Source organism: Typopeltis vanoorti, chromosome 11 (assembly GCF_054136105.1).
Source record: "Typopeltis vanoorti isolate ZY-2024b chromosome 11, IOZ_Tvanoo_1.0, whole genome shotgun sequence".
Taxonomy (NCBI): domain Eukaryota; kingdom Metazoa; phylum Arthropoda; class Arachnida; order Uropygi; family Thelyphonidae; genus Typopeltis; species Typopeltis vanoorti.
The window spans coordinates 2,810,905-2,836,787 of record NC_143559.1 but is presented as its reverse complement, the minus strand read 5'-3'; the positions used below and the strand labels follow the sequence as shown (position 1 = coordinate 2,836,787).

Sequence of the window (25,883 nt, the reverse complement as noted above, 5' to 3'; positions counted from 1 at the left end):
AAGGCTTAAGTGTGTGCTGTGAGGACATCATTTTGATGTTTGATGAATATTTTCAGCATTGGGAAAGGATTGAAACTAATTTTAATGATTCCAATATTTTGTCTCAGTCACTGAGACATCTTAATTGGCAATAGAAGAACACTATTCCCCCCCCCCTCCAGTAACCAATCTAGATATGCTGTCTCCACTTGGGGAAAGTGATCATGTAGTCTTGACTTGGAAGATTACCTGACACGCAGAAATTTCAGTTAAGAACAAATGACTTACATTGGAAAAACATCCTTTCTTTACTGACAATTCTGATTATGACAAATTGAAAGTCAGCTTTCAGCAGTTCCATGGCATGAATGTGGATAGGAAAGAGAGAGAGTGATGGTGCATTGCAGTAGAAGAGTAGAAATACAGTAGAAGGTAGTCAAGTCAAATGTTTGGAGAAAGCAGTATCAGACTGTATACTCAGATTCAGAAGGATAAAACAGGTATGAGTTAATGATGAATAGTGTCATCATCATCATTATTATTATTATTATTATTATTCAGGCCTCCATGGAGTCAAAAGACTCGTCCTGGTAGGTCCTTCCTAAGAACATAAAGTCTGTCAAGACTCATCAATGGGAGGTCCCCCCCCCCCCTAAGAAACACAAAGTCTATCATACCACTCCTTAAACTCATTGACCGTTCTCGCTCTCACCACTCCATCAGGCAATGCATTCCACGGTTAAACCACCCTCCATGCAAAGAAATCACTCCTCACCCTCTTGCTCACAGTTTCCTTTCGTAACTTCCAGGGACGGCCTCTTGTCATCACTCCTTCCTGCTGTTCAACAAAGCAAAAGAACTCCCCAGTGTCAACCCTGTAACCACCTCTCAACAGTTTAAAAGTCTCAATCATATCACCTCTCCTTCTATCCACCAAACTCTGCAGTCCACATTCCCTCAGCCGATCCTCATAACTATCCTTGTACAGTCCTGAAACCATCTTTGTCATCCGTCTCTGTACTCTTTCCACAGTTAATTTATCCCCTTCAAATCCTGGGGACCAAATCTGAGAACAATAGTCCAAGTGTGATCTGATCAGAGACTTATATAACGGAATGATAACCCTTTTATCTCTGCAGGTCAGTGGCCTTCTCATAATTGCAGCAATCCTTTGTGTTACCTTTACCACCTTTGCAATATGTCCCTTAAATTTCAGGTCTCTATCAATTATCAACCCCAGATCTCGTCTCCCCTACTTCCTCCAGTATTATAACTCCTCCCATAGAGTATGCAGCATCCCATCGATGTTTCCCAGACCTCAAGACCTTACATTTTGCTGCATTAAACTGACACCCCCATTCATTTGCCCATCTATCTAGCTCATTCAAATCCTCTTGCAGGGCTACCACATCTGCACTATTACTAATAATCCTTCCCAGCTTCGCATCATCTGCAAACAACTGAATATCCCCTTGCAATCCACTGGCAATGTCATTGATATAAAGGTTAAACAATATAGGTCCTAGTACTGAGCCTTGTGGGACCCCACTTGTAACCCTCTGCCTCCTTGAAACTGCTCCACCATACATAACTCTCTGATTTCTATCAGACAGCCAATCCTGAATCCAGTTGACCAATCACATCCAGACCCATGTGCTGCAACTTAAATATCAGCTTATCATGTGGCACCCTGTCTAAAGCCTTTACTAAGTCTAAGAAAATTGCAGTATATGGCTTTCCCTCATCTAATGTTCTTGTAACTTTATTATAAAAGGCTAGCATATTGCTAAAACAAGAGCGCCCTTTCAAAAATCCATGTTGACTCTCACAGATAACATTACCCTCATCTGCCCAATTCTGTATATGGTCCCTCACTACTTTCTCCAAGATCTTAACAACTACTAATGACACACAGACTGGCCTATAATTAGACCTTTCCAGTCTATTCCCACCCTTATGCAATGGCACTATCTTACCTTCCTTCCATTCCCTGGGCACTTTTCCCGCAGCCAGACTTTCATTGAAAAGCCAGGTCAAAGGCACTGTCAGTTCCCTAGCATGAAATATAGGATGAAATACTCCAATAAAGTGTTCATTGAACAATTTCACTATGTCCTCTGCATCAGTCACTCTATTCCCATTTTTATCCTGCAATATCATTCTACCACAGTCATTTTTCCTCTTACTGGTCACATAGCTAAATCATTAAGCAAGAGTTATAAACGATAAGTTATTGAAGGAATATGTAGGAAAAGATTATCAGCATGCTCGTGTGCAGTACAAGCACAGGTAAGAAGAGAGTATAGTAAAGAAATCCAAAACTTATTCTGAGAGTAATCCAGCTGATGAGACCAAAACCTTAAGAGTTCATTCACTATTTGGTAATAAAATGAGGAACAATTATGGGAGGATGACTTTAAAAAGTGCTTGATAGTGGGTAGGCAATAGAAGCAGACCAAACAGTTGAATTACTGAGTGATAAAATAACATCTCTGTGGTGATGTTGCAATGACAGATGTGATTTTGATGGATGACTGGTGGTTGAAGAAATGGAGGTGCTTAAAATATTGCAGAACCTCAATGCAAACACAGCCATTGGATTAGCTAGATTGCTACATGCATCACAAGAATGCGAAAGGGAATTATCAGCACCTCTGACTACGCTATTCAATTTAAACCTGAGTACTTGATGTTGGAGGTTTAATGGAATATTTTCAGCACTGGGAAAGGGTTAAAACTAATTTTAATGATTCCAATATTTCATCTCAGTCACTGAGGCATCTTCAGGGATTACAAATAACTTTTGTAACAACACACTCAAATACAATATAATACTAAGTGAAACACGTGGGTGACTCTAAAGTCCCATCTAGGTGGTGTGCCATCTATGGGCATTTGTAGGTGGTCTAGGATGTAACGTGCAACCTCTGATAATTAATGTTTCCCAAATTTTGGAAGTTCTATGCAACTGTATTTATTTAACTTCTGTTGATTTCTGATTGCCGTCATAGACTCTAAAAGCAGTCTTTCTTTTTTGTATTTACAATGGTGGAGCATGATGATTTTTCTCCAGGAGATCCTCCAAAACATGGTTTGCAAGGCCAGAATTGACCATAGTTGTGATTGTAGATATATGATTTGTGTTCTAAATGGATGGTTGCTGATTTGCCTGTCTGTCCGAAGTAAGCCAGCTTGCAGCAACAGGGTACTCTATACACTCCAGGCACCGAGAAGGAGAGGAGGGAGCTGAACTTCGGAATGGATAAGGATAGTAAGTTTATGGTGGTGCTTAAACGTTGTGTGGAGGTTATGCTTTTTTAATGACCTGGTTATTTTATTTTGATGTGTTACAGATGTAGGGTATGGTGATGGCATATCCGAAGTTGTTCTGAAGAGATGGTCAAGGAATGAGGGAAGAACTGATTATGTTTTTAATTCTGTAATCGCTGTAGCTATTGGAAAGGAAGGTGTTTGTATGCGGTTGAATTCGGTTGAAAGAGATGTTCCACTGGAACAAAGATTATGGACTCTGTTGGTTAAAGTTTTAATAATGCCGTGTTGTTGAGAGGGGTGGTGGTGGGAGAGTTTGTGAATGTATCTGCCTGTGTGGGTAGGTTTTCTATATACAGAGAAGGAAAGATTACCATTAGGAAGATGTATTATTAAGGTGTCTAGGAAGCGTAAACTATTATTATTTTCCTTTTCCATCGTAAACTAGATTCTTGGATGTAGGCTATTGAAGTGACTGAGGAAGGAGTCTTATGTTTCTGGGCCATGAGGTCAAATAGAGAACATATCATCTACATATCTTAGCCAGATAGAAGGTTTGAGAGGAGCTGAGTCTATGGCTCATTTTTCAAAATTTTCCATGTAAAAATCGGCCAGAGGGAGTGGGGCGTGGAACCCATAGCGGTTCCTCTATATGTTTGTAGATTTTGTTCTTCCAAGAAAAATAACCAGAATTGATGGCAAAGGAAAAGTGCTCTAAGATATCAGTAGGAAAAACTTTTTTTAAAGAGTGTTAAGGTGTCATTTAAGGGAATATGGTAAACAATGAGGTGATGTCAATGTATCTGTATTACCAATATATCTGTATTATTTAAAGTTCGATTTTCGATTACGATTTTAAAATGGGTAGAGTTTTTACTTTTTACATAGGGTGTGGTAAGACCATTGAGGTGGATCAGAGTTAGCCAGCTGCTTTGATTGTTTGTAGCAAGGTGCATCAGTGGCACCTACTGTAGATCTTGAGGGGGGGGGGGGATTAGGTTTGTGGATTTTTTGGTAAACCGTATATGAGAACTGAAAGCTTTGAGTTTTTTTGTAATGTTCGGCAGCCAGGAGGATACTTTAAGTAAGTTTTCTAATTTTTTTTTAACTTGAGTTTTTGTGGAATCGTGTTCTAGTGTGATATAGGTAGTTCGATCTCAGAGAATAATCTCCATTTTTCGATTATATTCTGTGACATTACCCTTATCTGCTCTGGTGATGATACTTTTTTCATAATGCTGGATTTGGTCATATTCCATATGACCAAATCCAGCACTTTCGTCCTCTTTTCCACTCCATTGCATTTTCTCTCTCTCTCTCTCTCTCTCTCTCTCAGCAGCTGTATAATTTCATTTTCTTCCCTCATTCTTCCACCTAATCTATGTCCCCATAGTTGAAATCCCCCATAATTATTTGACTGTTCTCATCATGCTAATTTGGCATTGCAAGTCATCCCTTATATCACCTGAATCATAGCAGCTGCCAATTATATATGTCATCCTGTTGACCTCTATCTAATACTAGATAGCCTCAAATGAACTGCTATCCTCCTAATGTATTTCTACTCTTTTTGGCTTCAATTCTTCTACTATCATTAGCAAAACCCCTCATCCAGTTTTGTTCCTTTTGTCTTCGTTGAAAATAGTATATCCTTTACATTCTGTTCATATGATTATATCATCTTTGGTTAACCAAGTTTCACTAATGCCTATAACATTTGGTGAAGGTGAGTTAACCAACACTAAAAACTTTTCATCTTTATTCTGAATACTTGTGCCATTGATATGCATAAATTGCAATACTCCCTTCATCCCAAAATCTCCCTGTTGCAGTCTAGCCTACTAAAGTTAAGAACCTGTGGACCCACATTCACTATCATGTGATCACTCTCCCAACTCTTAATCCCCCAAACATTGTGGTTTCCTGTCTGTGCCTCTGAACTCTCACTGAAACAACATTCTCAAGATTCTTGGTTCCAAATCCATTCAAGTGCAAGCCATCCTTTTAATCATTCCATCAGATTCTCTTCATACATGCACAATCCATGCACGGACTCATGTATGATGAAAGCTCCCTGTCTCAGCTTATGTTATTAATTTAATTGCATATCTTAGTCAATTATATATGCAGTTTCTCACCATTCCTCCCATCATAATCTAGTTTTGCTGACTCCATATTAGGTCCCATACCATTAATAATTTTTCCAAACTCCTGATTCCAAACTCAATGAAGTGTATGCCATCCCTCTTATATAAATCCATTCTACTCCCAGAATTGCTCCACACATCCAAAAACTCGCACTCATTCTAGGTAATATACTATTTTCATTTTCTTGCCCTTCACTCTTGCTTCTTCCGCACCCCTTTATGTACTCTCTCTCTCTTACTGTATCATCAAATAAATTGCTTCCTTCTGCCAGAACCCCCATTTCTTTTACTTTTCTTTTCTACTTTTCAATTACAATTGTTACATTTTTTATTCTATCACCTGAAACATGGTCAACAATCACTTTTTATAATTGAATCCCATACCATATAATATGCTTCTTCTTATGATCGATTTTACCTACCTGATTATCATTGTACAAATCCTACCTGATTCAGAGCTGTATGTCGTTCTAATGCCTCTCTGATCGCTTTTCAACTTTCTCCAATTCCTTTGTCATCCATCTAATAATTTTCAGTACATAAATTTCTGTGCAGAGGACATAATGCAATTATGTTGTGGGTATTTTCATAGCATTTATTAAGTAATTGTAATCTGCAGATGATTTCATTAGGTAGAAGATGAATTTTGCCTGATGTGAGCCCTCCACACTGCTTATTGGAGGCCTGAATTGGGTTGAAAAAGTTCCATGTTTGGTCTTTAGAACAGGGCTTCCAAAGTATGTAAAAAATGAATTCAAAATACAAAAAAATAAATAAATAAATAAATAAAATAAAACAAAACAAAATAACATGGATAAAAATAGAAAAATATGTATATATCCTTAGCCCACCCACACAGTACAAAAGTACTGTAGGTTTGCAGATGAGTGGAAGCAACATAAAAACAAATCTGTTTTTTGCTACATTACTTGATGTTTGGTATCTGATGTATGTGCTGTCAATACTGATTTGCTCTTTCTCTCTTCCTCCGTGTCCTTGAAATATTTGGACATGGGTGTCTCGCCTCACCTGCTTATCTGTTTGATGTAACATCACCTGCAGGCATAGTTTATCTTGTAGATGCCAGTCTTCTTGATGGTGATGGATGGGAATATTTTGGATGCCTACAGAGATTTGAGAGCTAGTTAAGTGGATAGAAGACAACTTCTATATGTTGTTGAGAGTAATTTTGAAATCTTGTCTATGACCGACCTGTTAAGTAATGAGGCACGGTGGAAGTCCGGAATGGGAACCTCATTCATTATCTGGGTTACACGTGTTGGATGTCCTCAGTGTCGGTGAAGCGCTTCCCCTTTCAAAGCACATTTCATCTTTGGGAAGAGGGAAAGTCTGCAGAAGCCAAATCTGGCGAATAGGAGAGGATGTTCGATTCACACAGATTCACACGATTCACTTCAAAGCCAGAAACTGCTTCACAGGCAGCACTCATTTTTGTTGTGCAACAGAAACCAATTGTTATTGTGGAAGAGTTCTTTCCTGACACTCGCATGTGGGGATACTGATGTTGTATTACTCCTAAATAATAATGTAGTGCCTTCAGAAACAAATTTGCAGTGAATAATTCCAGCAGCATCAAAAATAAAAAACCCAAAAAAAACCCATTGTCTTGACACATGATATTTGCAACCTGGCTGTCTTCTGCTGGGGAGAAGATGTTCCATGCTATTCCATGCTCTGGCATTTAATTTGAGAATCAAACTGAAAACACCAACTTTCATCACTAGTGACAATTTTTTGCAACACATCATTACCTTGATCAACTGCATGGATGAAATTTTGACAACATGCAACCCAGTTCTCTCTCTCTTTCTCTCTGTTCATGTGTCAACGTGTGTGGCACAAATCTCTTTCTATAATTAATCTAGCCATTCGCTGACTGACACCAAGCTGTACAACGAGTAGCCTAGTGGTTACATGCCTTCCTATATAGCTTGGTTGATTACCGAGCTTTCACCACATTTTCATTTGTCCGTGCAGAAACGTACCATCCACAGCATGATTTATCCTCTAGGGATCCCCTTCCCTCTTTAAACGTTGAAAACCAGTGGAATACCTTTGCATGGCTCAAGCAGTCATTGCAGCAAACTTCTTTTTTAGGTCTTGATACACTTCTGTAGCAGTTTTTCCTAATTCACATTAAAATTTTATCGCATCTCTTTGCTCCATGATGCCACTTCTGACACGCTCCACTCACACACTCTTACTTCAATGGATTTCACATGAAAACCGCTGCGTTACCTGATTCGAAATTATCACCTGCAATTACAACACACTCTAGTAGTCAAAACTATAAATACATTTGTTACTTTTATTCAAAGGCTGTTCTGTAAAAAAATCAATCTCATTACTTAACAGGCACACTGTGTGTGTGTGGGGGGGGGGGGATTACTTTCTCTGGAAGCTTGTTTTTCATATTTATCTAGCTGTCTAGGATTTGGATTTTGTTGACCAGTGATCTGTTGTAGTAATTTTTTGGAAGGAAAATTAAGGTAATTGAGTTCCTGATTTCTTTTATTTATATTCATGGATATTTTATACTATATGTAATTACTTCAAAAAATTGCAAAATGAAACAATCAGTGACAGCATAGTGACAATCAGTGTAAAAAAACACTGACCAGGCATGCAATCAGGAAAACATATCCATTCTTGAAGTAGAAAAAGCCATCAAAAGCCTCAAATCTGGAAAGGCAGCTGGAGTAGATATTTGACCAGAAATGCTCAAGTATTATTATTATTATTACGGGCAACTCCAAGCAGTCGACAGAACTATTCATCTTTCGCACACATTATCTATCATACCTCGCCTTAAACTCATTCACGGTCAGAGCACCCACAACAGACTCCAGCAGCTTATTCCATTCATTTACCACTCTCCAAGTAAAGAACCTAGCTCTAACACCCCTGTTAATCATATTTTTGCCCAGCTTCCATTCATGGCCCCTATTCCTCCCACCACCAGCCCTATTCTCAAAAATATCTTCTGGATTAATCTTATAGAAACCCTTCAGTAATTTGAATGTCTCAATCATATCACCCCTTTTCTGCTTATCAACCACTTTTTGCAACCCACAAATCTTCAATCTGTTCTCATAAGGTTCATTCCACAGACCTGCCACCATCTTGGTCACTCGTCTCTGGATCCTCTCCACCTCCTCCGCATCAAGAAGAAACCCTGGCGCCCATGTCTGGGCACAGTAGTCCAGATGGAGTCTTATCAGGGCTTGATATAGAGGAACAATAACTTGTTTGTCTTTGCTCGTTAAAGTATTTTTCAGTAACCAATTCATTTGATGAGCTGTTTTAGCCACTTTTGCAATGTGCCTCCTAAACTTCAACTCCCTATCCACCAACACTCCCAAATCTCTGGCCTCATCAATCTCCTGGAATACGGTTCCACCAATGTGATATACTGCTGCTAATCTTTTCACTCCAAAAGGCATAACCTTACACTTTGCCACATTAAATTGACATCCATTTTCCTTAGCCCAGTCCTCCAAACTATCCAAATCATCCTGCAAAATTTTGACATCCTGTGCACTCACAATTGCTCTACCAAACTTTGTATTATCAGTAAACAAGTGAACACTTCCTCTCAGATCCTTTCCTATATCGTTAATGAACAAATTGAAAAGTAGTAGTCCAAGAACAGAACCCTGCAGCACACCACTAGTCACAAGCCGTCTTTTGGACTCCACTCTTGAATAAACCACTCTCTCTGGTATCTCTCCATCACCACGTATGGAGGTATAAAAGTCTTACAGTGGCTGCACTGCATTACTCAGAAAGCCTGGACAGAGGGACGAATTCCAGATGATTGGAGTAGAGCTCTCATAGTACCCATATGTAAAAAGGGAAATAAAACTGAATATGAGAATTGCAGAGATATTTCTCTACTGAGTGTTCCTGGTAAGATTTATGCCAGTATACTTGAGAAACTTGAGAAACAGCTGAGAAGGATTGTGGAAGAGAAGCTTGGTGAAGAATAAGCTGGATTGAGGCCAGATAGAGGTTGTCAGGATCAGATTTTCACTTTATGACAGAAGACATCAATGGCAATATCATATTAAAAACAAGGATATTAGGAAAGAACTTGATGTTATTAGCATCCAGGAATGTGTTAGCAGAGCTAATCTCAGGTGGTATGGTCACAAACAGAATGAGAGAGAGGAAAGATTAGCAAAACAGGTCTTCTCTGCAGGAAAAAGACCCAGTGGAAGATATGTGTGGATTGATACGGTGAAAAATGCCTTAGAACAGGGGTTCTCAAACTTTTTAAATTTTGTACCACATAAATAAGAATCAAAAAATATATGTATTACCATAAAAGCATTTCCTGATTAAAAATCAATACATTCCAAATGAAGTGTTTATATTATATTTTTTTAATGGAATATTATTACTATTACTATTATTACGGGCAACTCCAGGGAGTCATTAGACTCATCGAGGGAGGCCCCAATTATATTCATCACAACTATTCGACATTCATACAGTATCTATCATACCTCGCCTTAAACTCATTCACTGTCACAGCATCCACCACAGACTCAGGGAGCGCATTCCACTCATTCACTACTCTAAAAGTAAAGAACCAGCTCTAACACCTTTACTAACCACACTTTTGCACGGTTTCCATGGATGTCCCCTAGTCCTCCCACAACCAGCCCTGTTCTCAAAAATACCTTCTGAATTAATTTTATAGAAACCCTTCAGTAATTTGAATGTCTCAATCATATCTCCCCTCCTCCGCCTATCAACCAATTTTTGCAACCCACAAATCCTCAACCTGTTCTCATATGGTTCATTCCACAGACCTGCTATCATCTTGGTCACTCGCCTCTGGATCCTCTCCACCTCCTCCCCATCAAGAAGAAACCTAGGTGACCAAATCTGAGCACAGTAGTCGAGATGGGGTCTTATCAAGGCTCGATACAGAGGAACAATAACCTGCTTGTCTCTGCTTGTCAACGTATTCTTCAGCAACCAAGTGATTTGATGAGCTGATTTGGCCACTTTTGCAACGTGTCCCCTAAATTTCAATTCCTTATCCACCAACACTCCTAAATCTCGTGCCTCATCAATTTCCTGGAGCACAGTTCCACCAATGCAGTAAACTGCCTCCAATCTTTTCACCCCAAAATGCATAACCTTACATTTTGCCACATTAAATTGACATCCATTCTCCCTAGCCCAGACCTCCAATCTATCCAAATCATCCTGCAAAATTTTGACGTCATCTGCATTCACTATTGCCCTACCCAACTTCGCATCATCCGCAAACAAATGAACTGTTCCTCTCAGATCCTTTCCTATATCATTTATGAACAAATTAAACAGCAGTGGTCCAAGAACAGATCCTTGTGGCACACCACTAGTCACAGGTCGTCTTGTGGACTCTACTCCTGAGTAAACCACTCTCTGATATCTCTCCTTCAACCATCCTCCTATCCATCTCACCAACCCTATGTCCATTCCCATATGCTGCAATTTACTGATTAGAATTCCATGTGGTATCCTGTCAAAGGCCTTTACTCTTAAACTTGCAACAGTCTTTGTTTATTATAATTTTTTTACATACAAAAATACTGTTTCAAAATAAATATTAAATATGAAAACCCTTATGACACGCTAATGAAGCTTTGCATCCGAAAATTCACATAAAACTGCAATAAAATTTATTTGTTTGTTTTATTCAATTCGCCAAGCTAAATTCTTGGAACAGTCTACTCGTTACAATATTAAAATACTGAATATTTATTTAAATATTTTGTGTAAAAATTGTACCACCAAAAATAACGTAATGTACCATTAGTGGTACATGTACCACCGTTTGAGAAACGATGCCTTAGAAGATAGAAGTATAAGATCTGATAATGTTGGAGTCTTGACAGGTAACAGATCAATTTGGAGGAAAATTTTAGATAAGTAGTTAGTAGTGATGTAGTACTGCCATATCCTGTACACCCCTTGAGGGTACATGCCAGGAATTTGGTGATGATGATATTTTATATGCCCAATCTCTTAGGGTTTGCATATCACCAGTTTTTTTGTTCCTGTTTTTGATAAGATTTGGCATTCAAGTATTGTTGTATATGGGTAGATTTCCTGTGAACCTAGTAATTGAGTTTTTGTTCTTCTTGGATGTATCTACTTGCGTATCCAAAAATGGTAACGACCCATTCTTTTCCAACAGAGTTAGTGGAGCCAAGTCAAACATTGAAAATGTCATCCATATTCCTGAAACATACTACACGTTTCATTCCCTTGTGCTATAAAGCTTGTTTCTCAACCACTCCATGAACATATTTGCTAGTACAGGTATCCCTCGATTAACGCGGTTAATTAATCCTTCGATGTTACCACGTATATCAAAATCGCGTTAATCAAATCTAATAATCAATGGTAAAAATTACAATTTGTCCATGATCGATTACTGTATTAATAATTCGTTTTATATGGTACTCTTTTAGGAAAGAGAAAAAATGAATGCAAAGTAAATGTTTAATAAATGCTTGTACGTACATTATTTACTGCAATTTTTTTTATTAAAAGAAGTTATCAAGAGTCATTTGAACAGTTTTAGTTTTTTTCTTATCAGCATAAATTCTATGATAACAAGCAAAAGGACTCTCCAGACCTCGGCAAACAAGCAATAAAACATAAAGAAAAAACACTGCAAATATAATACATGATGGTACAAAATTAAGTGATATTGAATCCAACATTATTTCATAGCCGAATATAGAAACTAGAAGAGTTTCATGCCGAATATATAGAAACTGAAAGTTTCAGCGGATGCAAGCATAAGCAACCTTATGGACAAATCATAGTAAAGGTGGAGTAAGCTCCAGATCACTTTCATTAGTATTTTCCATAATGTAAAGCACGTCTCCTAGAGGACATGTACGATAAATAAGCCTTTGGCTCTCTATTTCAGTAATACATGATGGTTTATTTATTTTCAGTTACAATCTAGAAATTATTGAACAAATAATAAAAAAACAACTAAATCACACTATACTGACATTGGAAGTCACGGTACAGTTTACTGGCAAATATCACAAACCTTTACATAACATGTGTTAAACCAAACTGACATCAAAAACAGTGCGGAATATCACTCGTAATATATGAATGCACAGCTACTCATGACCTCCAAGCTATACACTGAATTGTGTAAGAATATTTATTAAACATTTTGCATGTATCTGTCAGATCAGCTGCGAGCTCTGCAGAGTTGAAGGCGCGTTAATCAAAACTCTTGCCACGTATATCAAGGGATTGCCGCAATTAATTTTGCCGCGTTAAATCCCGCATTAAGCAAGGGATACCTGTAGTGGCAAAAGAGAAGAATCCATTGCTAGTCCTTTCAGAAAGTTCTTAGAATTTGAAGGTGTCAATACAATGCTTAAAAAAAGTTACACAACGTATGGAGGAAATTGATCTTGGAGTAAATGTATAATTTCCTCTCTGGACAGTTGGTGAACAGATTGATTATAACTTGTGTTTAATGAAGTGAACTGTATTTTTTTTTATAAAATAACATGCCTTGCCAATGTGAGGGCTTAGTAAGTTTGTTAGATGCCTGAATAACAAGGAGGCTATGGAATACCATCTGCTGATGGTCTAAGAGGTATGCCCTGCTTGTGTATTTTATTACTTACTACTTAGTGTCATCTTCTGTTGGGGACAGGTTGAGTCATCCATGTTTCCACAACAACAACCTCCAGGAGTCTCAGTTTCTTGCATGGCTGGTGAGCTGTCTATATGTTTGTAATCCAGAGTTGACCTTTATTGATGTTATCCATTTATTCTTGGTCTTCCATTTTTCTTTTAATCTTGCATACAGAGCAAGGTTGGGTAGCCTTTCTGATGATATTCTCTTGACATGTTCATACCATAATCCCGAAGGCGTGGAAAGTGGGGAAAATAGTTTCACTGCATAAAGGAGGATCCAAGACTATGGTGGCAAATTACCGACCGATCAGCATATCAGGAGTCGTTATCGGTCTTGGAGAAAGTAGTCAAGGGAAAAATACAGGAATGGATTGATGAAAATGAGATACTGTACAGGGGACAGCATGGCTTTGTGAAGGGTAGAGCATGCCTCAGTAACTTGCTCAAGTTTTATAACAAGGTGACAGCATAACTGGATAAGGGAAATGGGTTTACAGTGATACTGCTGGACCTGGCAGAAGCGTTTGACAGGATACCACATGGAATTCTAATCCGTAAACTACAACATATGGGAATGGATATAAGGTTGGTGAGATGGATAGGTGGGTGGTTGATGGAGAGATATCAAAGAGTAGTTTATTCAGGAGTAGAGTCCAAAAGACGGCCTGTGACTAGTGGCGTGCCGCAGGGTTCTGTTCTTGGACCACTGCTGTTTAATCTGTTAATTAACGATATAGGGAAGGATCTAAGTGGAACAGTTCATTTGTTCACTGATGATGCAAAGTTGGGTAGGGCGATAGTGAATGCAGAAGATGTCAAAGTCTTGCAGGATGACTTAGATAGATTGGAGTTCTGGGCTAAGGAGAATGGATGTCAATTTAATGTGACAAAATGTAAAGTTATGCATTTTGGGGTGAAAAGATTGACAGCAGTATACCACATTGGTGGAACTGTACTCCAAGAGATTGATGAGGCCAGGGACTTGGGAGTGTTGGTGGATTGGGAGATGAAGTTTAGGGGGCATATTGCAAAAGTAGCTAAATCAGCTCATCAACTCACTTGGTTGTTGAAAAATACCTTGACGAGCAGAGACAAGCAAGTTATTGTACCTTTGTACCGAGCCCAGATAAGACCTCATCTCAACTACTGTGCCCAGATTTGATCACCTCGGTTCCTTCTTGATGGGGAGGAGGTGGAGAGGATCCAGAGGCGAGTGACTAAGATGATAGCAGGTCTATGGAATGAAACATATGAGAACAGGTTGAAGATTTGTGGGTTGCAGAAACTAGTTGATAGGTGGAAAAGGGGAGATATTATCGAGACACATTCAAATTGCTAAAAGGATTCTATAGGATTAATTCAGAGGATATTTTTGAGATCAGGACTGGTGGTGGGAGAACTAGGGGACACCTATGGAAGCTGGGCAAGAGTGTGGTTAGCAGGGGTGTTAGAGCTGGGTTCTTTACTTTTAGAGTGGTAAATGAGTGGAATAAGCTGCCAGAGTCTGTTGTGGGTGCTGTGACAGTGAGCGAGTTCAAGGCAAGGTATGATAGATACTGTGAGAATGTCGAATAGTTGTGTGGACATGATGTTTAGGGCCTCCCTCAATGAGTCTGGGGACTCCCTGGAGTGGCCCGAAATAATAATAATAATACCATTGAAGTTGTCTTCTTTTGATCTTTTCTATTAATGAATCTAAAAAATTAATGTATATTTTAGGTCTTGTCTTACAGTTTCATTTGTTTTCTTTTCTGCCCATTTTATTTTATTTATTTTTCTGAGACATTTCATATCGAAAACCTCCAGTTTTTGTATCTCTGGCTTCTTGATGTCCAAGTTTCTAAAGCATATAGCACAGTGGGTATTATAATTGCATTATATAATTTTATTTTTAAATGTTTGGATATTTTATTATTTTTCCTAGCTTATTAAATTTATATTCTATGTTTAATAGTGGTCATGGTCTCTAAGTGTTCTGTTATTACTGTTCCTAAATAGTTGAGTTGTTTTACCTGTTCAATTGTTGATCCATTCAAGAAGAAGTTTACTTTGTCTTTTCCAATTATCAAGATTTTTGTTTTGTCGTATTCTTTAGCTATATTGTTTAGTTTGGTTATTAGGTTCACCATTTTTTCTTTTGTGCCCACTATCATTACAATGTCATCTGCATATTTTATGTTATTAAGGTTATAGCCATTTAGGTTGACCCCTTTTTCTCCTTCCAAGACTTGGTTAACCATATCCTCTTTTTAACAACTAAAAGGTAGTTATTAAAAAGGTATGGGGAGATGGACATCCTTGGGCTGCACCTTCATTCATTTTATCTGTTGTTATACTGTTGAATTTAATTATTGCTTCTGTGAGAGTATAATATTTTTTGAAGAAGTCTAGGATATCTTCATTGATTAGTTTCTGTTTTAATATTCTCAATAAAGTTACTTTGTTTATTGAGTTGAATGCCTGTGTAAAATCTATAAAACAGTAATAGATATCGACAGTGCATGGGAAGCATTGAAACAAAACTTAAATGATGCAATATCAAAATGTGTCCTGAGAGTTTGAAGAATAAATAGAGTAGGAGTCAAATGGATGTGTAATCTTATTAAGCAAGAGATTCGTTAGGAATACTGTTTGTATAAGGACGATGTCCGTTATGAACGTTATAAACAGCAGGCTACAATAGTTACAACTGTTGTACGGAAAGCAAAATCTGAGTATGAAAAGAAACTAGCTATGCATGCTAAAGTTTTACTCGTCCATGTGGAGTTTATCACTTCTATTTCTTTTATAGTTGACTTTGAATTTTATCCACATCGTTGCAGAGAGGAGTTCGTGGTCTGTATCCAGCTCTAATCTTTCGAGTGTTCTTACGTTTTTGATTGAGGTTTTCCATTTATTTCTAATTAGGATATAATCTATACGGTTTTGTATTTCCCTATCTGGTGAGGTCCAGGTGTATTTAAAACTAGGTCTGTGTTTTATTTTATTGGCACACCATAAATTCTTGGAACCAGAGTTGTCTTGATAGGAGTTATTTTTTGGCATTTTCAGGCCAGTTCAGCAGGATCATATTGTTGGCCTTGTTGTGGTAATAACCTGTTGGCTCATTAAGTTTTCTTTGGAGTACTTTAATCATTAAGAAGGTTTTCATTTTTTCTTTGTATTCTGTGGCATTCACGATCACTGCTATGTTGTCCTTATCTGCTTTCAGAACTAGAATGGTTTGGTCTTGTTTAATATTTTAGAGTTATTCAGGCTATTTTTGTGGTGTTTTTACATCACATGTTTTGGTTGAAGAAATACGGAAGCAGTTTGTGAGCTGCACATTTTGGAATTCCTTTCGCAACATTGGCCATGATGTCCAACATAGGTATTCTATTTGGTGATAATGTGAAATTGAAACCTTTAACAGAATGTTGACTTCAGAGTGTGTATTCTTTATTACTTTATTATAAGGTAATAAAGACTACTTTATTATAAGATAGATGTTCACTAAGCACGTTTTTTTTTCTTTGATCAGATTGTGTCATTTTTTTTCTTCATTCTCTTTTTGCTGACTGTGAAGATATTTTACATAGGTACGTAAATGATATAGGAAATAATTTAAAGGAAGATATTCAGTTGTTTGCTGATGATGCAAAGTTGGGTGAGGTAATAGTTAATCAAGGTGATGTAAAGAGCTGCAAGATGATTTAAATAGGCTGACAGTGTGGACAAAACATAATGGATGTCAACGTAATATGTAAAAATGTAAAGTTATGTCTTTTGGAATACAAAGATAAGCTGTGTATCACAATGAGAGAACTGTACTCCAGGAAATTTATGAAACCAGAGCTTTGGAAGTAGTAGATGATGGAGGGTTGAAGTTTAGAGGGCATATTGCTGAAGTAGCCAGGGTTGCTCAAAGGATTACTTGGTTATTGAACACACTAACAAGCGAGATAAGGTAGTTATCCCTCCTCTTTATAAAGCTTTGATATGACCACATCTGGATTACTGTGCTCAAGTCCTGGGTTTGTTGGGAATGAGGAAGTGGTCGAGAGGATCCAGAGGCAAGCAGCCAAGATTTTGAGTGGTTTGTGGAAATCTCTCTCTCTCTCTCTCTCTGTGGGGATAAATTGAGGGTTTGTGGATTGCAAAAGTTTGTTGATAGGCAAAAAACGAGGAATATGATAGAAACATTTGACGTACTGAAAGGCTTTTATAGGATTGATGGAGGGGGAAATGTTTCAGCACTTGGCTAGATGGGGCCGAGGATGGGTCATCCTTATCCCTGGAAGTTAGGTAAGTGTGAAGACTAGCTTGGAGAGTGGTGAATGAATGGAATGGGTTGCCTGAGGTATTTGTGAATGATTTGTGTTAATGGTTTTAATGAGAGGTATGATATGGATATTGTGTTAATGGTTTTGGTCTCCCATCATGAGGCTTTGGACTCCATGGAGGTGTCAGCCAATAATAATATATAGATATTTGTTTCTTTGATACCTTTTTTTTTTTGCTTGTTCTTTGTTTTGGTTGCAATGCATATCTTTACTTTGGCTTGGTTTAATTGGTCAAGTTCCTCTTCTTTGTGTGTGTGTGTGTGTATATATGTGTGTGATGCTCCTTACATTCCAAGTTGCAGTTTTCATTATATTTTCCTTTTTCCAGTTTTATATACCTTTTCCTGAATCTTGGTTGTGTTCCTTATAGTCCATCCAGCTTTCCTTTGCATAAGACTTGAAAGTATATTAAATTTCTCCAACACAGTTACTAGCCTTTTGCTGGGTAAATCCAGTGGTAGGATTGCCACCTAATGCTTTTGGACAGTCGGTTCTAACAGCATTTGCTCTGTTAGGGTTATAATGCCTGTATCCAGTCTCCAGTGCCTTGTTTGTACTTTTAGAACAGGGTGGACCACAAAAAAAAAAAAAAAAAAAAAAAAAAGATGATGTTGGCATTTAAGTGGGAGAGGCTATATGTTGTTATTGAGTATTTAGGCTTAGTTTCTGATTTACATTCATGTTGCACTTTAATGGAATAATTTACAGCACCAATAGAAATAAATATAACTCTATATTGTGCTTCACATCCCAGAATCATTCTAAGTTGCATTCCTGATTACCCTGCTCTTTACATCATCTACTCTATAAGTAGATGTAATTGCCTGTAATTTTTCTGACTGTTTGTTCAGGACCACAATTATTAGAATGGAGAGCATTAGGGTTTAGTACATGCAATCATTACTGGTGATTTTAACTATAGTTGGAGGAGACCAATAGAAAAAAAAAAAAAAGAAGAAGTTAGAGGAGTAGAAAACGACTATAGAGCTGCTAAACAATAATTGATTCAGGCATTGTGTAATGACTGAATGACATTACACAATGACTGACATTGTGTAATGTCATAGAAAAAGAGTGGATTTATCATGTAGAATCATGAGATGTTCCATGATAAATAAGGTACTCGTCTTTCCTCCAAATTGGAAAGTGACCATAGATTTTTAATTCAGGAGGTGAATCAGACATACAGAAGTTTTATTTTAAAAAAATGATATATGTTGAACTATCAAGTAGATGATTATGCTATAGTTATAAAATCGCTTTAACTAGTACAATGGCAGGATTAAAAAACAAAGTGAATTTGGAAGTGATATTGGATTGTATACCCAATATATGAAGAAAAAATCATGTGAGTTAAGTGAACATGTGAAATTATAAAGTAAGATTGTGAATTATTTCCTGAAAATTAGTCTGTAGTTTCAAATTAAATGTAAGAATGACAGTGTTATGTAATTGTGTTAATGATGGAAATGGCATTATCATAGAAATTGTTGGAGAGAACAATATTGAATTCATGTTTGTCTGCTTCTGACTCTTCAAACATGTGCAAAGATATATCTACATATATAAGAAACTAAAGTAGAACGAAGATCTGCAAGTTGTCCAGCTGTGTCACACAGACGACAGACAACAGCATACAAAAGAAGATGTAGGTATCTTATGTCTATACGTCTATGAGTAATAATAATAATAATAACTCTATCGAAAGAGGATCTTTCTGATCCTCTTAGCATTCGTGCTAAGAGGATCAGAAACAAAGGGGACAGAGTTATTATTATTGCTCCAAGACCTCATGGAGTCAAAGACTCATCTGGGAGGTCCTTTTATCACACATATAGCTTATCATACCGTGCCACACATTCAAACTCCTTCCAGACACCACACTCTCAGGCAAGGCATTCCAATCATTTACAACTCTACATGAAAAAAACCTGCCTCTCACTCCCGTACTCACACCCTCTTTATACAGTTTCCAGGGATGACCTCTGGTTCTCCCCCGATCTCCCACTATTTTCTGTAGAACTTCTCCAGCATTGATCCCATAACAACCCCTTAATAACTTTTAGGTCTCTATCATATCTTCCCTCTTCCTCCTGTCCACCATACTCTGCAAGTTGCATCTTCTCAATCTTTCCTCATACTTGACATTCCAGAGATCAGAAACTACCTTAGTCAGTTGCCTTTGGACCCTTTCCAACATCTCTTCTACCTTCTAAAAACCAGATGACCAAATCTGGGCACAATAGTCTATGTGTGTGGCCTAATCAAAGCCTTATGCAACGGAACAAGAATCTCCCTACTTCTACATGACAATGTCCTCTGCATCATTCCCAGAAGCCTTTGTGTTGTCTTCACAATTTTGGCTATGTGTCCCCTAAATTTGAGATCCTTATCCACTATCACCCCCAGATCTCTTATTTCCTCCACCTCCAACAATATATCCTCACCAAGCATAAATTCTGCATCCCATCTTTGTTATCCAAATTTTAAAACCTTACATTTTGCAACATTGAACTCACATCCCCATTTCCGTGCCTAATCACTCAATTTATTCAAGTCTTCTTGCAAGGCCACAACATCTTCACTACTCTTCATGATTCATCCCAACTTTGCATCATCTGCAAAGAACTGAATATCTCCATCCAAATCTTCACCTATATCATTAATATACAAGTTAAACAGTAATGGCCCTAAAACAGACCCCTGAGGCACTCCACTGGTGACTTTCCTTTTCCTGGATATCGCTCTCCCATACACAATTTGTTGATACCTGTCAGATAGCCAGTCCCCAATCCAATGCACTAATCTAATTTCCAACCCCATCTGCTCTAGTTTGACTATCAATTTATCATGAGGAACTCTATCAAAAGCCTTTGTGAAATCCAAGTATATTACTGTGTATCCTTCTCCTCTGTCCAAGGAAGCAGTCATTTTATTGTAATAAGTAAGTAGATTACTAAAACACGACCTCCCTTTACCAAATCCATGCTGTCCATCAAAGATAATACCAATTTTGCCAACCCAACTCTGGATCCTTGTTCTCACAAGCTTCTCCAACAACTTAACAACACCTAACACACAGATAGGCCTATAGTTTGATGCTTGAGTTCGATCACCTCCTTTATATGAATTGGCACAATCTTGCCCTCCTTCCACTCCTTAGGGACTTGACAGAGTGCAAGACTCGTATTAAAAAAATATGTCAAGACAGGTGTCAACTCCCTTGCGCATTCCTTCAGAATACGTGGTGATATATTATCAAATCCCGCAGCCTTATTAACATCTAGTTTACTCAACTCTCCATACACCTCTTGCTCACTTACAGTTACTCTCTCCTCCCCATCATCTACTGCTCTCAATCTCTCCATGAAGTCACATTCACAAGATTGAAAGTCCTTTATGAATTGCTCATTAAATATCTTCACCACACATTTTGCAACAGCTGTCTTTATACCATTTTCTCCTATCAATGTCATCCTTCCATAATCATTCTGTTGTTAGGACCTCAAATTGTAGGCATTAGTGAGATCTGGCTATTAGAATCAGACATACTAACTGGTATCGAGTGTAAATGGTACAGTATTTTTAGGAAAGATAGACAGGAGAGGAGGGGGGGGAGTGCTTCTAATGATATCAGACAACTTGAATCCAGTTAGTTTTTGGACCTATGATTATAATACTAGTATAGTTTTTCACATGGCAGTGAGTTTGAAACCATATGATGTGAGGTAGAATCTAACAAGATCAAATACATAGTGGGACATTGTTGGCTGACAGATATCAAAAAGTGCTTTGGGAAAATGGATGTAAGTTCAATGTCAATAATTGTAAAGTCATTCACTTTAGTGTGATCAGATATCCAATGTTATATTATATTGATGGGATTATGCTAGAAGAAACTGATCAGACTAGGATTGTTGTTGTGTTAGTAGATAGGAAGTTGAAGTTCAGGGCCATGTAGAAAAGATTGCAAATACAACCCAAAAGATTATTGTAATGCTGAAACAAACTTTCACATATAAAGATAATGATGTCATTTTACCTCTTTACAAGGCTTTGATAAGACCTCACTTGAACTATTGCATAAGTCTGGTCTCCTGGTTTCTGTTGTGATACAGTAAGAGAGAGAGTGTAAAAGAGTGTTGAAAATGACATCAGGATTATGGAATTAAATCGTGAATTATGAAGACAGATTGAGAATTCGTAGACTGCAGACACAGGAGAAAGAGTGGTGATATGATTGAGACTTACAAACTTCTGAATGGGTTATATAAAATTTCAGTAGATGGAATTTTTCATTTTATGGAGGGTGATAAATGGACAAGAGGACATCCTTGGAAGCCGAGAATGAATGCTGTCAAGAAGGGAGTGAGATCTAGATTTTTTTCTCATAGATTGGATTGGATTGCTATTGGATGTTGTGTGTGTGTGCACGCAAGCAATGGGAAAGAATTCAAGAACAAGTACGACAGCTTGTGCATGTAGTGTGTGGCCTCCTTCAATGAGTCCCTGACTCCCTAGCTGTCTCTCTAAATAATAATAATAATAAAATGACTTTACTGAAAGTGCAGCACATGTTATATTATTAGTGTTCTGTAGGTAATATATTTGGAATTACCATTTGTTAAAATTAAAAAAAAATTACTGTGCATGCCAGTGTTGTTGAGCAGTCTGTGTTTGACAAATTTTGTAAAACTTTACTTGCCACACAAAAAATGTACTCCTCCCAATTGTTTAAATGATATATTCCTATTTCCTAATAAGTAATAGGAGTTCTGCAAAGTAATTAAGGTGCTGCATCTGTTATTTTTCCAGTCTGTAGCTACTCACTACAGGCCCAGTTTAGAATGATCATAAGGTAGGCATTAATTTTTTTTCCTGATTGGCAATTTTTATTTTATTTATTTATTATTATTATTATCAGCATGCTTTAACTAGTAATACATATCTGGTAGTATGCATATGCTTAGTTGAACTTGCATTGTAAACATTTAAACCAAATTTCATACTGTATTTTCATACATTTCTTTCTGAAATACTAAGTGCACTTTTTCTGTGCACTTTCCAATAATAAGCAGTATCATATTTATTTATGAATAGATAACAGCAAGTTTTGAACACAAAACTATGCATTGCAGTTTCTGAAGAAACATTTTGTGAATAGTCTTCAACATGAAATCAATTGTTTAAAATATATATATATTTATTATTATTTTTTATACAGTATGGCGCACAAAAAAAATAGTACTGAATAATTACAATATATGTTATGTTGTAAACGGGTTTATTAACAAAGAAATATATGTTTACTCATGATGATATGTACATCGACAATTGTCAGTGGAATCTTGGTCGAATAAAGCATTAATGACAGTAGATTACATGCTCAAAATGTGCACATTGTCTTTCATGACAGGTTTCATAGTGCACGTGAAGATTCTCTGACATCTTGGAAAACAAGGGTTGGTACATCTGCTGGACATATTATGTAATTTTGTCCCTTAGTTCAGTGTTTCTCAAACTTCAGATATCTGCGTACCCTTTCTTAAATTTTCATTATTACCAAGTATCCCCTTATCAAAATAATAATAAATTAATAAATAAAGTATATTTCATTGTAAATGTCTATTTTATTTGAATTTATATGTTCTTGTAAACAAAAAATGATTTATTTTTAATAGAACAAAATTTGGAATAGGTTCCTCTTCATTTCCCATCCATGAAAATCCACATTCCAAGTAATTTATATCATACTTACAATGATTTTTCATCTTCTTCCTAGTTGGTTCTCTAGAGATGTCAGACGACACACCCTTATCAATTTCATTTGATCCAGATACAATTTCAAGTTTTCTTGTTGCTTACAGCTACCAAAGACAAGAGCAAGCCAACAGTTGAGTTGAAATGCTAATTCTCTTCAACCGAATTCCATAATATCTGAAACACATTCACTATATATTTCTGAGTTTTAACACTTTCACGACAGGGTGGTGTCAAGCAAAACCATATGTTGAACCACCAACATATGGTTTTGCTTGAGTCTATACAGCAGTTTCTGTTGGAGGGGAGATGTGATTCATTAGTTAGTGTCGTTTTTATCCCAGTTGTCTCTAATTGCACTATTTGTTGAGAAATATATTACACAGACTGCAAATGTATCTGTACCTTATTCAGTGATACAATAAAACTACTCGTTTTTCTTGCATCTTCACAATAGTAATGCTGTTGAGGAGGGCGTGTTGTTTACCGCAGGGAGCGAGTTACTATCACCAGGATGTGAATGTTGTGGTGATAGGAACTCACAATTTGAGTTGAATTCATACGTAATATATAATTTATTGAGAAATATATACGTTTAAAATAATTCTTTTTTTTTCTTAATAATGATTCCATGCATTAATGATGCATAGCCGAAAATTGCTGTGTACCCCCAGGGGTACCACTCTTTGAGAAACACTGCCTTAGTTCATCAAGGTTTGAAGGCAGGTCATGGTGGAATACCTATTCTTTCAACATACCCCAAATGAAAGCATCAGGTGATCTGAGATTAGGAGAATATGAAAGGTATGGGAATTTTGTGAACCTTGAATTGAGCCTCCCAGGGAAGTGTTCTGGTGAATAGGCTCTAGAACTACGTGATGTGTGACAGGTACCTGTGCATGAAATGGAATGTTTTTTGCATGATACATCCTCAACTCCTGGGTGAACGGAACCAACACCCTTTGCATTGCAGCAGAACACTTCCAGTAACATCAGAACCTATCAATTAAGGCAGTGATTACACTATTGCTTAGAACGCACTTAAGGAAATGACAAACAAACTGCTCAGAAACTTCGTAGGTTCTGCCAACTCCTTATGAATAAAAATAATACTCAACAATAATAGTTTTTCTTCAAATGTTAACACTATTGCTACAGCTAAATGTAATGCTGTAGACTCTACATGTGCTCTTCTATTAATGTGCATGCAGTCGAATGGTATATCTCATAACACATGTACTGGTGGCGGTGTCGAAGTTCAGTACTTTTTTTTTTTGCACCATACTGTATATTAAGCACAGTGCCATCTGTGGAGTGCAGGTGAGGATTGAGAAAGAACAAGTTTATTGATATTTTTATAGAAGAGTTTTCTGCAGGTTGTTGTTTGGAAATATTTTGCCATCTACCTCTGTTCACTGGAACAGTGAACAGAGGTAGATGGAATTAAAGAAGAAATGTTGGTTTGGTGTGTTTGTAGTTGTAGTGAAAAATGATGTTAGGGCTGCTAAACAGACCCAGAAGAAGCAGAGGAATAATTCTTGCCACTTCATTGGAGCAGCGACCATGGAAATACCTCTACAATAGATGCAGTGCTGAAACGGTGTTTCTGTGACATAGAGATTAAAGTGAATCTGCAAGGGGGATGGGGGGGATTATTATTCAGCTGAATTGCTCTCCTCTCCTCTGGATACCATGCATTGAAAATTTTTAGGATTTTTCTGGAGTTACTAGTTAGGTGAGTGAAAAATAGCTTCTTGAGCAGAAGAGAATGCCTAGTTTTTTTAGATACTGTGAAAAAAGGTGTTAATATGATGTGTTTTGTCAGAAGAGGCTGAAGGTAAATATTAGTCCAATCAGAGAGATCTGATCTTGTCTGGTAATTTTAATGTATCATAAAGAATAAGGGTAATGATGTTAATCCCTTTTGCAAGAGAAAAGGCAAAGTTTGTTCTCACCCCATTGAAGGATGGTATAGAGCTCAGTGGTTTGAGACACTGGTTGAAGATGATGATCTTGAATCTTGTGATGTCTGTGCACTTGAATGGTTTGTCAATTGTGAATAGGATCAGTGGAGATTATTATCTATTTATTATTTAGTTCTTAATTAATTTTTTGTTGTCAAGTTTCACAACATGATGTGATTTACAAATATTATTGACTCTTTTGTAGATTGCACTAACAATTTGGAAGAATTCATCAGCATGGATCCTAACAGTGGCATTGGAGAAGTGATGAATTTAAAACAGTTTACTGAGCAGTTTTTGCACAGTTGAAACTTACTTTTCTATGAAGAAAGAGTGTAATCAACTATATTAGTAAATTGGTATTACTGTAGTCAAAAAATTTATTCGATGCATAAAGCTTAAAGAAATTATGGTAAAAATTGCTTTAAAATAGTTTAATTTCTGAAATTTTCTTATTTATTATAAAGTTTAAATTATTTTATTGTCCTTTGTCACCTTCATTTGCTTAAACTTGGTGGCCATTTAATTAAAAGAACAAAGTTTGTGGATGATGTACCAGCAAATAATATTTTCATTCCAAAGCTTTGTATACATATAGTCAGTGGTGAGCTATAGAAATTTTAACAAAGGGCTCGCATCACCAAGCAAAAAAAAAAAAAAAAAAAAGGCCTTATAATACTTATATTGCTACTTTGTAACTTTGTAGAGTTTCTGACAGGTATGATGATTCCTGTAGGATA

General features: G+C 37.1%; 1 protein-coding gene across 2 annotated transcripts in view; it reads left to right on the top strand.

Annotated features, from left to right (window-relative positions):
• Nucleotides 1-25,531, top strand: part of tun (N-terminal glutamine amidase tungus) — a 249,169-nt gene extending 223,638 nt beyond the window's left edge. Inside the window, exon 6 of one of the 2 annotated variants that reach the window (XM_090401017.1) lies at nucleotides 25,349-25,531. In XM_090401017.1, the coding sequence (XP_090257143.1) occupies nucleotides 25,349-25,452 (104 nt within the window). In that variant the 3' untranslated portion in view covers nucleotides 25,453-25,531. Of the gene's footprint in view, nucleotides 1-22,189; nucleotides 22,252-25,348 lie in introns of those variants that run through there. The other variant, XM_090401018.1, reaches the window with a different exon arrangement.
• The last annotated feature ends 352 nt before the right edge of the window (nucleotides 25,532-25,883 follow it).